This window comes from Haliotis asinina, chromosome 8, assembly GCF_037392515.1.
Source record: "Haliotis asinina isolate JCU_RB_2024 chromosome 8, JCU_Hal_asi_v2, whole genome shotgun sequence".
Lineage (NCBI taxonomy): Eukaryota > Metazoa > Mollusca > Gastropoda > Lepetellida > Haliotidae > Haliotis > Haliotis asinina.
Genome location: NC_090287.1, coordinates 58,377,582 through 58,391,481, shown reverse-complemented (window position 1 = coordinate 58,391,481; position 13,900 = coordinate 58,377,582). Strand labels below are relative to the sequence as shown.

Genomic DNA, 13,900 nt, shown 5'->3' with positions numbered 1-13,900 from the left:
TTAAATATTGATTTATCTGATAGTACCAATTGACGGTCATCAAAACTGTCGAGGAGATATATTTCAATTTTGGTAACGATGAAGAAGAATGTTCTATCCACCAAGGATTATTCAGGGTTGTATATTTGGAAGTCCACTTTATGCAATGATTCTCATTGATTGTATGTTGTAGGAGCCCCTGGTTAAATAATGGGTATTCAAGAGAAAGGTAACATGGGACTCTTTTTCAAGTGATGCAAGAATGTGCATGTCTAGTGCCTACTAGTCAAAAATTGCTTTGAGGATTCCTGACCGAAACAAAACCTGTAAGTGCAAGTAATGGAAGATCAAAGAGCATTCTACTGTATATGGCATTTTGAGCTGATTACAAATGGAAATTTATTGCAAACTGTATCAAATTCTAAAATGTTAATAGTCAAGCTTACATGATTTCTGCACTCCAGCGTGCATCTGTATTTTTTGCATCCATCATAAATTTCTATAAGATCCATGATTTTCTTCTTCCCCTCACAACCTCCCTCCTGAAAATGGCTTATGATCACACTGAAGATCATTTTTTTATTGTGTTGGTGGAGCCAGTGAGGTTTCAGGGGGTTCGAACCGTGGAACCCCCTCCTTTCAAAGTTCATGGATCTGCCAGTGAACTTCATAATGACATTTGTTTCAAACCAGCTTCCGGTCTATCCTGTTCATTACTAAACCATATCAATTTACCTCTAAGTAGTAAACGATATTGCCTTTGATCTGACAAAACACCTGTTTTCAAACAAAACTTATGCAGTCACCAACTACAACTGCGGAACAAGAAATATTATCCCCATCCAAGCCTTCAAAAGTTTCTTTTATACATTATTTCCCATGGAAGTGTAACAGCAACAGCAAAGAAATGTAACCTTGATGTTACACAACACAACTCACTCAGCAGCCCAATCTGATACACGATACAGCTATAATGAGCACAACAGGGGTGTGTGGTTGAATGCAGCAGATGTAATTAAAGGCCGTAATGGACCTGTGTACCAGCCAAGGACAGGCAAGGTGGTCGCTCCTATAGATATCTCTGCCTCAGTATTAGTAATGAAATCCTGTCACCACCTTGATGACATTCATATTGTGTAATGTAAAGGTTAATGCATGTAAATGACAATAAAACCTTTCAGCTGACTGTGGCAAACATCTGATCATTGACACAGATCTTGTATTTTTCTCCAGTAAGCAAAATGTCTTTACAATGGTTCTCGTGAAGGTGTACCCTAACATGACAAACACTCCTAGGCAGAGGCTCACTAAACTTTAAGCCTGGCATTTTAAGTTGCTTAAGTGCTAACATAAAAAAAAATAATGCAAAACAAAAACAAAACAAATACCATCCAAACCATCTAATAGATGATCATCTATACAACTTCTGGCAAATTTCCAAATTCCAAATTCAATATTCAGTTGATTTAATAATATGTCACTAATGCTGACTTCACATTTCCATGTCTTTCAGTCTAATCACTCGTGTTTTGATCAGGCCTGGGTACAAAATGCACATGATGTCAGAAAGAACATGCTAAATCTCCACATCATCATCATCATCATCATCATCATCATGTGTCCCAAATCACAGGGTGTCAAGAAGATGTGAAGTCTTTAATTAGCAAACTACATTCTTGGCTTAGAAGGAATATCCTCAACAGGTATCATATTTAGTCAGTAAAATCACAAAAAAACAGAAATCAAAAGTGTGAAATCATCTCAATACCAATGCAGATCATGTCTGTTCAGGCAAAATTGACATGACTGGTTCTGTTCACCTTTCATTGCTGTAATTACTAATTTGTGTTTTGAAAATACCAACCAATAATCTGATCAGATTTATTTGTTTATATATTTTACAAAAACATTTAGTCAGTCATGAGAACATACTTAATTTATGTTGAGCTGATGGTGAAAAATCTCCATGTTTGTCTCTTATGATACAAGTTTGACCTATCTTACATGCAAAACAATACTTTCCATCCTGGGTTACGTGGGGTAGCCTAGTGGTTAAAGCGTTCGCTCACCATGCCAAAGGCCCAGGTTTGATTCTCCACATGAGTACAGCGTGTGAAGCCCATTTCTGGTGGTCCTTCAAGGTGTTTCCTTCCTTCATTGTCAGTCCAAATGACTTGTCTACCTTTTTGCTATGATATTTACATCCTTGTTATCACAATCAGTTTATTCTTAAAATATCACATCATTCACCTTGAGTAGAATCATTCAATGCCGGCCTTTTGCATTTTACCTAGTATCACGGTCTTTGAGATCCAACACTTTATCTCTGCTGTCTAGCTGCTGCATGGACTTAACTATTGTTTCCACTCCATTGGCTACAAATGTACTTCCAAGACTTTCTAACAAGTCAAAGCTCTATATACAAACAGTCCTCTCATGAACTGTCTGCTGTGCTATGTCATTGCTACCATTTGCTCATCTTCAATATTGTACCCAAGCAACAGAATTTCTGTAGGTGGCAGGAAGCATACACAAAAGACAAAACAAATGTTGACCAAAAAAACAGAAACACTGAATACTTAAAGTCTCAATAAACATATGCAACATGCATCACGTATGACATTCAGTGAAATGGGTAATTCTCATAACGCTAATGGCCCTCGACACTGAGTTGCATACTCCCCAGGGAGTTGAAAATATTGTGTGTTGTTGAGATGGACATCCAATTCCAATGAACAAGGGTAAAAAAGGTATGGATTTGGTGCCATACATATATTAGCATAACAGGAATAAGAATAATACCACTGGATAGGACCTGAAGGACCTGGGAACTGCAAAAGGTTTGACCACCGTAATATGGCTAATGAGATCCGGATGCTAAGTATCAAGATATTTTATAACAAAACTTAAGAAGTGATCATTAATCAACATTATCATAATACTGTAAAGCAGAAATCAGTGTCAGTATATACAAACGATACTTTCATGTTTGTTACTCATCATTAAAACAGTAAAGTACACAAAATGTACAGTTGAGTAAGCCTACTTTATGGGCAATTAAGCTACATATGTTCTAAGTGGTTGATATGATATAATCGATATGTAATTAATTGTTAATACATAAAAATAATTATAATGACACTTAATCCGTGGTGCACTTTTTGTATATGAGACAGATATTATTTAAGCTTTCTTCATAATGAGTCACAGGTAAACAACATATGGTATACGTATGTTGAGTGTCATAGCCTTTGTGTAAACCGTATTTCATTGATATGTAGGCCATCTAATGCAGGGATTCACATTTATAACAATGATATGAATGTTCAAAATTAATTATATCAATATCCTTGGAACATACCTGAGCAGGTATACCGCTCTTTCAATGTCATTCAAATGGGGGTCGACAGTGAGCTTCTCAAGCTCTTCGGAGCTCTGAAATACGAAATATCGGTATCAGTGATAATTATGCGTTACTGCGTTATTTTCACATTACCCCTAAAAACAACTCACACATTTTTTCTTCCATGATATACGCACCTTTAGCGCCTTGGTGATCGGTCGGCCATCCAATTGCAGTTCTTGCAAATCTTCGGCCAGCGACGTTGTTGTCGCGTCCATTCTAATTTTTCAAAATGTCACCTTGTAATTGTAAGCATTTCCTTCCGTTTCTTCCCTCTTAGATCCAATTTTGTGTGTTTTTAACCATTTAATGTCGTTTTACACACGAGAAACATTGTGAGTTAGTGGTGCATGGAGAAAGCTTCTCTTGACAACACAACTAGCCTCCATGTTGCTCGGCTAAACGAGATCTCGCAAACTCTCGTCGCGGTGTGTGAGATTTGATGACAGCAAGTGCCCGCTTTACTTCAAAGAGTGGTGTGTCTGTACTTTTAGAAATGAACACCTATTATCTATCTCCCATTTGTTTATGATCGTTTTGTCCTTCAAATATATTATCAACATATTAAAAATCCAAGGTTAACAAGACCTGAGATGCACCTTGCATGTTTCTCTAATTGAGCAAATACATCTTTGTAGAGCTTACAAAATTATTCATGAAGTGTAAAGACTTTGAAATTGAATCAATTCGTTGTTTCCTTTGACCAACCCAAATGCATTCGGGAAAACGCATCTGCCTCTCGCCGAAATAGAATACACTAGCCAATTACCAGTTCATTAATTAGTTTCCGTGTTTGTTTACATATTCCTAAGCCTGGCGTGCTGCACATGCATTCGTATCGATCAGCGAGGACCCGTCAATGATCATTTCGAACATGCATAATATTCAAGCAACAATGCTTAACCCAGTTTTCTTTACACAGAATTTGACATTATGGAATAACGAGACCCACCCGCGCCCGCACGGTTGATAAATGGGTAAATATTTATGTATACAACGGTGACAGCTGTTCGCTGAATGGGCGCATTGAATAGCTGCAGGAGATTCACCGTCGCATGGTCAGAAATAGATAGTCTTCGCCAATAATTTTCTATGTAGAACACTTACGATCTCACTCTATTTATGGACGCGTTTTGCCCAACTTTCTATGAAGAAATCTACATACTTATATATTTACCCTCTTGGTTAAAACGCTCAGAAAGCTCAATGTTATTTAGTGATATTTCTGCCATGCTCTAGCCTTTATATATAGACGCTCTTGACAAAAAGTACTAAAAGTGGCTGCGGCGGTCAGGACCAATCTCTTGTTTATTAAGCCGCTTGGAAATACGGTCTGTGAACAGGCGGTCTTGGCTTATCCAGATTTATCCTGCAAGAGGCGTTGAGGTAGCCTTGTATTTATGTGTTTGCTGGTTTCGCCGAAGACTCGGGTTCGATTCCCATTTATTTTGCTTCTACTACGACTCAGACGACTCAAGTAATTAGCAAAATACAGGTCAACCTTACCCAAATGATGTAAGAACAGAGAAAGCCTAATCCTCGCCATTGAAGCCCGAATGCAATGTCACACAAATCTTTTTAAGAAACTGAGGAGACTGAGCTATTTGAAGTTACATTATAAATACTCGAAATATAATATGTATAAAGAGAGGCATAGCGTTCACATTTTTATTGTGTAACGTTACGTCCATGCACGAAAGCGTGTGTTTGGGCGTCTTGCATACAACTCCATCGAATCCAAAATACACAGATGCCAAAATCATGCCAATCCAAAGGGTATAAGTGACCTCATTATAAGTACCTTTCGTAAACACTTCATTCGTGGCTGATGGTCGGTTACTTATAACATAGAAATGATTTGGTGGTTCCATTCATGAATGTAAATAGTAATTGTAAACGAATAAACCAAATGTACTCATTCATACAGACACGAGAGATCTCTCCAATAGTTCATTCAGTAACTAAAACTACATTAAGTCTTCATTCAATGGCTAACATTTACCTGACGAAATCCGAAGATGACGCTGTCATCACAAACGTCGTCGAGGAGCTCATCAAAACCAAGGGAGACCATATCAGTCAGATCCTGACCATCGGACCCCTACAGCCTCCATGTACCGTGTAGGGAGCCATGGCAGTTTAGATTTTAGAAGCATCTCTTTCCACAGTGACATCTGTTGGTTGGTGTGCTCACTGCACAGCTATTGAAGGTCTGTACTTACGTGACAGGAGATACTGGTTGTACACTTGCAGACTAATTTCCGCTAGTCAGGTGTTTGCTTTACTGAACATTTACCACGTCATTTACAATTACAATAAAGACTTGGATTGATTGATCCATGTTTCGCATTAAGAGACACTGTTTACTAAAACGGAATACCACAAAACCGTTAGGATTCACGCTTCATGAGTACACACGTAATGTTTAGTTTAAATACACATTGCGCCTTTTATGTTCACCATGAATCTGCCCCTATTACATTCTATAGGTGAATTACACACGCATTTCAACTTCGAAACGGCATGTTCAATTAGAAATAGCGCCTTTTTGGTTACATTTGTGGTTAAAGTAGACTAGTAGGTCAAGCTTTGGCTCGTCCCGCCGAAGGTCGGGTTCGATTGCCACAGTGTGCGAAGTCCATTTTGGGTGTCCCGCCGTGTTGTCACAGGTGTGTTGCTGGAAGCGGCGTAAAACCACACTCACTCACTCGTGGTTCATGAATTCGTTATCCATAACACAGTTAGGAAAGATTTTCACAATGAACGCAAGATGCAGGATTTGCCGCGATAGGTTACAGAACGTACCCACGGATGTGCCGCTCTGGGGTTCGAATCTTCGGTCGAATTAATGATACCTTTCGGTTTGCCAGTACAATATCCAAGCGTAGATCGATGCTCATGCTGTTGATCACTAGATTGTCTGGTCCAGATTTGATTATTTACAGACAGCCGCCATATAGCTGTAATATTGCCGTATGCAGCGTAACACTAAATTCACTCACCAACTCACACAAATGTCAAAGTGGTCATTTTTTTCTATAGCTGACCTCGAATCAAATATGAAATCCAAGGTGATATGGACTTTTTGGTCTTGCATTCATGTCAAACTGAATTTGCGAAATCCCCTCACTAAAAAAAATGAACCGGGTTCGATTTCCCAAATGCATGCAATGTGTGAAGTTCATTTCTGGTGTCCCCCGCCGTGATATTGCTAGAATATTGCTAAAAGCGGCGTAAAACGTACCTCACTCACTTATTCACTGGTCCAGCCACCACGTCAATAAGGTCAAATAATAATTATTTTACCAACGCTTCAATCAATTACCAGTCAAGCAGAGACACAACCGCCCAGTTTTCGTAAAACTTTGTGGTATGCCTGCCACGCGTTAAAATAATAGGGCAGCTTAATACGTATTAGTAATTAGTTTAGGTACGTATACGTGCAATGATATGACGCTATAGTAGTAAGCTATTTTAGTACATGAGAGATGGTTTACGCCAGATTTATCAATACATCAAGAATATCACACCGGGGTATATCAGAAATGGGCTTCACACATAGTTCCAATGTGGAATCGCACATTGAACTGCGTATGTGACACGTAGGTGTGAGTCTAGTTTTAAGCCACACTCCAGTTATATGGCGGCTGTCTGTAAAGAATCGAGTCAGGACCAGACGATCCAGTGATAAACAGCATGAGCATCGGTCAAAGTAATTGGGATACGATCAACCAATTGTCAACCAATTCAGCGAGTCTGACCATCCGATCCCGCTACTTTCCTCTTGCGACGTGCACGGGTTAATTGATGACCAATTGTAACTCGTATCTTCACGGGTCCATTTAACGAAGTAAATGACGAAATATACAGATATATTAATAACAACTTCTTGTTTATTGCATAGAGCGACGTTTCGATACAGATTATTGTTTGCTGCATAAATCAACAGTCGATGCACATTTTTGTTCATTGTGTAGAGTGACCTTCGATGCGGATTCTTACGTCAAAAAGTCGCTCAATGCAAGAAAAAAACGGCTGTTATTACCAAAACATTTTATACATCGTTTGTTATGTCTACATATTTATACATTGTATACTTAGAGTTTTATTTTTCGTTTGTTATCCTTAAATTTTTTATTTTTCGTTTGTTATCCCCAAGTTTTATACTTCGTTTGTTATCCATAACGTTTTATACATCGTTTATTATCCTTCAAGTTTTATACATCGTTTGTTATCCTTCAAGTTTTATACATCGTTTGTTATCCTTCAAGTTTTATACATCGTTTGTACTACTAGTGGTAGTAGTTTATTTCAGTAAATCAGGCCACAGGCCCATTTTATTTTGTTTTTGATGCGCCACTGGTACATGAGGCAATAAGTACAAGTTATATCTGGTCCACCCCACTTGTGGACAGGAATGATAACACCGACTGTCCACTGAGAGGGATAAACACTAGTTGACAAAATCAAATTATAAAGTACTCTTAACATGTCCAAACATTGCATAGGAGCATACTTGAAAAAGTCTAGTTCCTAACTGCGATTGTCTCTTCGGCCTCAATAGAGACCAGAAAAGTTTACCGTTATTACTATGGAGTGATTGTTCGAGCTTGTTCACAAACAAAGCGGTCGATTTACGTAAACAAAGTTCTTTGTAATGCTTCCGTGCTGAGATATAGGTTAAATGCACGTAGCAATTGACGAGCTGTCAATCTCGCATGTAAACTCTCATCGTCGAACCAATCACGATGCTTGTGCACAGGCTTAGCTCTGCCACACGATTTTCTGGGTTTCCCAGAGCATTTTTCAGAATATTCTGAAAACATTTTAATGCCCTGTGAACATCATTACTATTAACCTGATCGTTAAAGTAGTTCTTAGTTGAGTTCTCAAAATTATTCCACGAGTTTACATACGTATTCACCATGACAATGCTCTGACCAAATATACTTCTGACGATCAGTCGGCTCTTCCCGATGACAATCAGATACGCTGTTAAAGGCTAGCGAATAGATCATGGGTAAATGAGTACATTCTATTTCATCAGAAATATCAAATTGTGTAAATAGCTGGAAAAGGTTTAAGTTACGCAAAACATAGTCAACTACGCTCTGCTCGTCATTGGCAAAGCAAGTTATTTTACCAACACTATTGTCTGAACACAACCGACCATTACAGATCCGGAGTCCTGTTGATTGACAGAGTCCACGCTTATTGACAACGCTGTCCTGTGATGTTAGTAAGTAATCGTCTTGATTATAATCCATGTCATGCAGGTAGGTAATATCATCGTTTTCAATAAAATCTGGTAGTGTACCATCACCGGTACGAGCATTAAAATCACCGCTAGGTGATTTTAAACATAGAATGTCATGCTCTAAAATATCAAATATAAAAAATGGGCCTGTGGCCTGATTTACTGAAAATAATCTTCTACTACTAGTAGTAGTATAAGTTTATACATCGTTTGTTATGCTTAAAGGTTTATACATCGTTTGTTGTCCCTAACATTTTATACATTGTTTGTTATCCCCAAATAGTTTTATACATGTACATCGTTTGTTATGCCCAAAGCTTTATAAATTGTTTGTTATGCATAATGTTTTAGACTTAGGGTCCCTAAAGTTTCATACTTCGTATTATACCTCGTTTGTTATCCCAAAAAGTTGTAATTATACTTGAAGTCGTAACCCCAAAGTTTATACTCCGTATGCCTAAAGTTTTATACTTCAATCAACCCCTAACCTTATATACTTCATTTGTTATCCCTAAAGTTTTATACTTCAATCAACCCCTAACCTTATATACTTCATTTGTTATCCCTAAAGTTTTATACTTCAATCAACCCCTAACCTTATATACTTCATTTGTTATCCCTAAAGTCTTATACTTCAATCAACCCCTAACCTTATATACTTCATTTGTTATCCCTAAAGTTTTATACTTTAATCAACCCCTAACCTTATATACTTCATTTGTTATCCCTAAAGTTTTATACTTCGTATCACGAAAGCTTCATATTTCAGTTGCTGTCCCCAAAGTCATACTCCGTTTGATATGCCTAGAATTTTATACTTCGTATCGCTGAAGTTATATTCTTCGTTTGTTTTCCTTAAAGTTTTACACTTCGTTTGATATGCCTATAAAGGTTTTATACTTCCTATCTCTGAAGTTTTATTCTGCGTTTGTTATCCCTTAAGTTTTACATTTCATTTGTTATATCTAAAGTTATACTACGTTTGTAATCCCTAAATTTATACTTAGTTTGCTACCCTTAACAATTTATACTTCGTTTGTTAACCCTACTTTTTTAATACTTCGTTTGTTAACCCTACTTTTTTATACTTCGTTTGGTACCCCTAAAGTTTAATACTTCGTATACTCATCGTTTAATACTACGTTTGTTATCCCATCTACAAAATAATCGTCTGTTATAACGACGGCCATTTCTTAGAGACCAATTCTGACACAAACTCCATGGCTCTACATTACATATGGTCCACATACAAGGTCAAGAGACTGATGTCTTGTGATGACTTTATTCAGACAGACACGACATTACCAGATATCAGTTGCAATAGTTGTTGTTCAGGTAATCCGCGAAGTTTTCAACACGTGTCATCGAAACTTCCATCGCGAGGGGACCCCGGTTGAACGGCCAGAGCAGCGACTCCGCAACCTTCGGGTTAGCTACGTCAAAGAACAACATCTGCAACAAGAAGAGCATGTCCTCAATTGCTCGAAATAGATTTGGATAACACTTTCAAACAATTCTTCAGAGAAATATGCCATAACATATACAAACTACCTTTAGGTCAAGCCATCAGTTTTGATCAATATTAGCAATGTTGATTTGAGAGCTGTAGTCATGTTGACTATTCCGTTAAACAAATGGTTGTTATCACATAATGAAACACACTGAAGTGCTTAACATTTTCCTCTATGTATATATTCTGGCTGCAGTTCTAAAGCCCATTCAATACCTGTGAATGCGGATTTGAATTATTTTATCCATACCTGGATTGGGAATTCTCCAAGAATGTTGTAATTTAGAAACTTTTTGCCAGCGTTAGCTCGATATCTTAAACTCAGTTCCAAGCAGCTCCGAAGTTCCTCTTTGTAGGAAGAACCGGTCTGTCCTGAAGCAAATCTTTGATGTCAAATTCTAACACACATGATGTCATGTATCGCATTTTTTCAGCAAATTAAGCAAGCAAATCCTCAAATCCTCAGTAACATATGAAGGGTCCTGGGCCATTATACATTTACATAAATATACGCATTCTGTACAATATCAATGTAACAACACATTTTTCAAAAGGTCATATTCTGATTTTCCAAGCTCATTTCATATATCCAATATATATTTCTGCTTATCAAACGTGCAAAAACAACCATTATGAATAAAATCAATACAGAATATTCAGCAAGCAAAATATGCAAATTAATGCATACGTCATAAGTAGCCAAACACATAGTACAACGTACCACTCATTGTGAGGGTGATGTCCAAAAAGTAGATGAAGTCCCCACTAATGTTGGATGGTGGTGGAGCTTTTGCGAGCAGATCCTTGTCTACTTTCAAATCAGTTTCTAGATCCAGTTCTCCGTACAGAGATTTCACATCGACGCTGAAGCCAGCGGCTGATAGGGCCTCTTCCATTGGACGCCAGTCACACAGGGCGCCAAACTTGAGAACTAATGAAAATACAATGTCATTAAAAGCTGACAAAAGTACATGTGTCAATGAAACAGTTCCACATGTGACCGAGTTTACATAAGGGATAGGACCAGGATATAACTTTACATTAATCTACTTCTCAGTTTGTGGAAAACAATCTATCACCATCATCATCATCATCATCATCATCATCATCATCATCATCATCATCACCATCATCATCGTCATCATCATTGTCATCATCATCATGATGTGTTTTTATACATGAGGCCAACTGTACAGCTTTTATAAGGCAAACGTGTCTGTGCGCCACACTGAGAATATAAATCTTAATATACTTTAATCAATACGACTGTGTATTCAAAGAGGTTTTTTTCGTTTTGCTAGAAATTTTAAAGAAAGATACAAAGTCTTAAAAGTCTATTCTTATCAACTGTTCTGATCAATTCCGGAAACTTTGTGACTCACTGGCAACAACTCTTGGCTTGCCAACGACCTGAAAAATGATTGAGTGATGCCTTGAGATCTGTTACATCGTATTGAACATATTTTCATCCATACGAAGCATAAATAATGCATGGATGAAAAGAACAGCAGTTAAATATTTTGCATGATTTGAAAAGACAACCAAGACACAGTTATGACGAAGAGAAAGGAACCTAGGTAACTGCTTCGTGTAATACGAGGTTCGACACAGCCGAAGAAAGATGACTGGTAAGAAATACGCAGGAACCAGCTTTCTGTTGGAGACTACCATGTGTTCGACACATCAATGTTCGACACAACGGTGTCTGCATTATTAACACATGCTGGGATGGAATTAAATTTGAGCAATATTATGGCCACAGTCTCACAAACTGGAACTGGAATCACACTGATATAAAATAATCATAATCAGAACTAACATAGGATTCGAATTTAAGATCACTGAATCATGACGCACCTATGGGCCACCACCCTGCACAGATGAACTGTGATACTTTAGACGATTGAACTCCCACTTTCAGGAACATATCAAACGTGACTGTGACATACATGTATATTTCATCTGATGGATTTTGCTGTGTGATATACTTGTGGCTGGTCAGAGAAGAGGTCCGATGATGCGTCCATCACTCTGATAATGAGAATAGTGAGTGAGTTGTGTTTCACGCCGCATTTTGCAATATTCCAGCAATATCACGGCAGTGGACACCAGAAATGGGTTTCACACATGGTACCCATGGAATGGAACGTTACATTCGGCGTGACGAGCGAACGGTTTATCCACTGGGCTACCCCATGTCTCTAGTAGTGAGCATAAGTGGATAAACTAGCGCCAAAGGGACTGAGAATGTCCAGGTATACAGTATATGTGCATGATATAAATGTTTATCTGTTTGAAACACAGTTAGGAGCGCATCAAAAACCCGTGACACATCTATATAAATATAAGTGACAAACAAACTTTCATTCAGTATTAAGTCTAATCAAACTTACCTTGAAAGCCTGTATTACAGTGACGCCCTCCACGCTATTCAGTACATCGTTTACTGACGTCATCACGGTCCTCAGGTCATGGTCAGTTGATGGCACTATGTCCACAAAGAACAGTTGCTCTTCTTCCTCTGTGTTTTCACACCAAGCGCCAAGACACAAAGCCGCACCAAACAGGAGATACTTCAGTAACGCCATGTTTCAGTCTCTTATGTCTGGTTCTTGTCTGTAGAAATGGATCGCTGTTTGATGGAAATCCTCCACACTTATATACACGGCAAGAGGTGGATACAATGCCCATCCGTGTATGGTTTGATAATTTTCACTCATCTGGAAATACGACATCGTAAACTATTCCCCTATATCACTCACGCTATATTAAGCATTGTTCCACGGTGTGTTATTGGTTATTATGGAGAAATAAAAGTCTGATGGATTAATGATGTGAGCAAATGTTCATGTTTTGGGAGCGGAAAACCACATAAAAACCATCGTGGGGCCATATGTATTACTTTAACAAATTTGAGTATGTTTGAATTAGAGTATTTCTTTTCTTCAAATTACAGCTGATAGAAAACGGTACGACCGATGTCTTCTTGTACTCAAAATGTTTACAGCACGCCGGTTTGAAAAATAATATACAAAAGCAACCAAAACATTAGTAATTATACTTCATCATAAGCGAAAAAGGAAAATTCAATATAGAGATTATTAACCTCGGTTGTTTCCGTATCATTAATATCATATAATAAGCATAAAAGTTTGAAATATGGAAGATGCGCAAAAGATACCAAATTGATTGACTTTCAATTTAAATTTATTCATAATATTATCTATAAAAAATAATTACTGAAAATGAAATTAGTTGATGATGAACATTGCTCATTTTCTAACTTAGTGTCTGAAAATGTGATACATATTTATTGGAAATGTGAATGGGTGAAAACATTCTGGTTGAAATAGAAAAAATATATTGACGATAAAACAACAGAGAAAATTACCCTGACAAAATATACAGTCTTAACTGGCGGAAACATTACTGACGTAATGAACCATATGTGGTAAAACATCCATCCATGTATCAAGCATTAAAAACACCAAGTTATCACTTCATACATTTTCCAAAATACTAGGTGATATTTTCAAAAAACTGAAAAGTTTATTGCTAATAAGAATAATAAAATATTACAATAAGTGAAAATGGGAATTAGCAAAAAAAAAGGAATATAGAGATTATTAACCTCGGTTGTTTCCGTATCATTAACATCATATAATAAGCATAAAAGTTGTATATTATGCGCGCATTTGGTTGCACTAAAATAATTTCATTGTGCGCATGCGCAGAAGGTTTTATTTGTATG

At 37.5% G+C, this 13,900-nt stretch overlaps 1 protein-coding gene across 1 annotated transcript; it reads right to left on the bottom strand.

Moving 5' to 3' along the window:
• Positions 1–9,905: 9,905 nt before the first annotated feature.
• On the bottom strand, positions 9,906–12,783 carry LOC137294961 (uncharacterized). The gene is made up of 5 exons (XM_067826192.1): positions 12,543–12,783; positions 11,532–11,559; positions 10,871–11,080; positions 10,400–10,521; positions 9,906–10,091 (listed from the first exon to the last, which is right to left on the bottom strand). The coding sequence occupies exons 1-5, from the start codon at positions 12,735–12,737 to the stop codon at positions 9,951–9,953; spliced, it is 696 nt and encodes a 231-aa protein (XP_067682293.1). The 5' UTR covers positions 12,738–12,783; the 3' UTR covers positions 9,906–9,950.
• Positions 12,784–13,900: the final 1,117 nt, after the last annotated feature.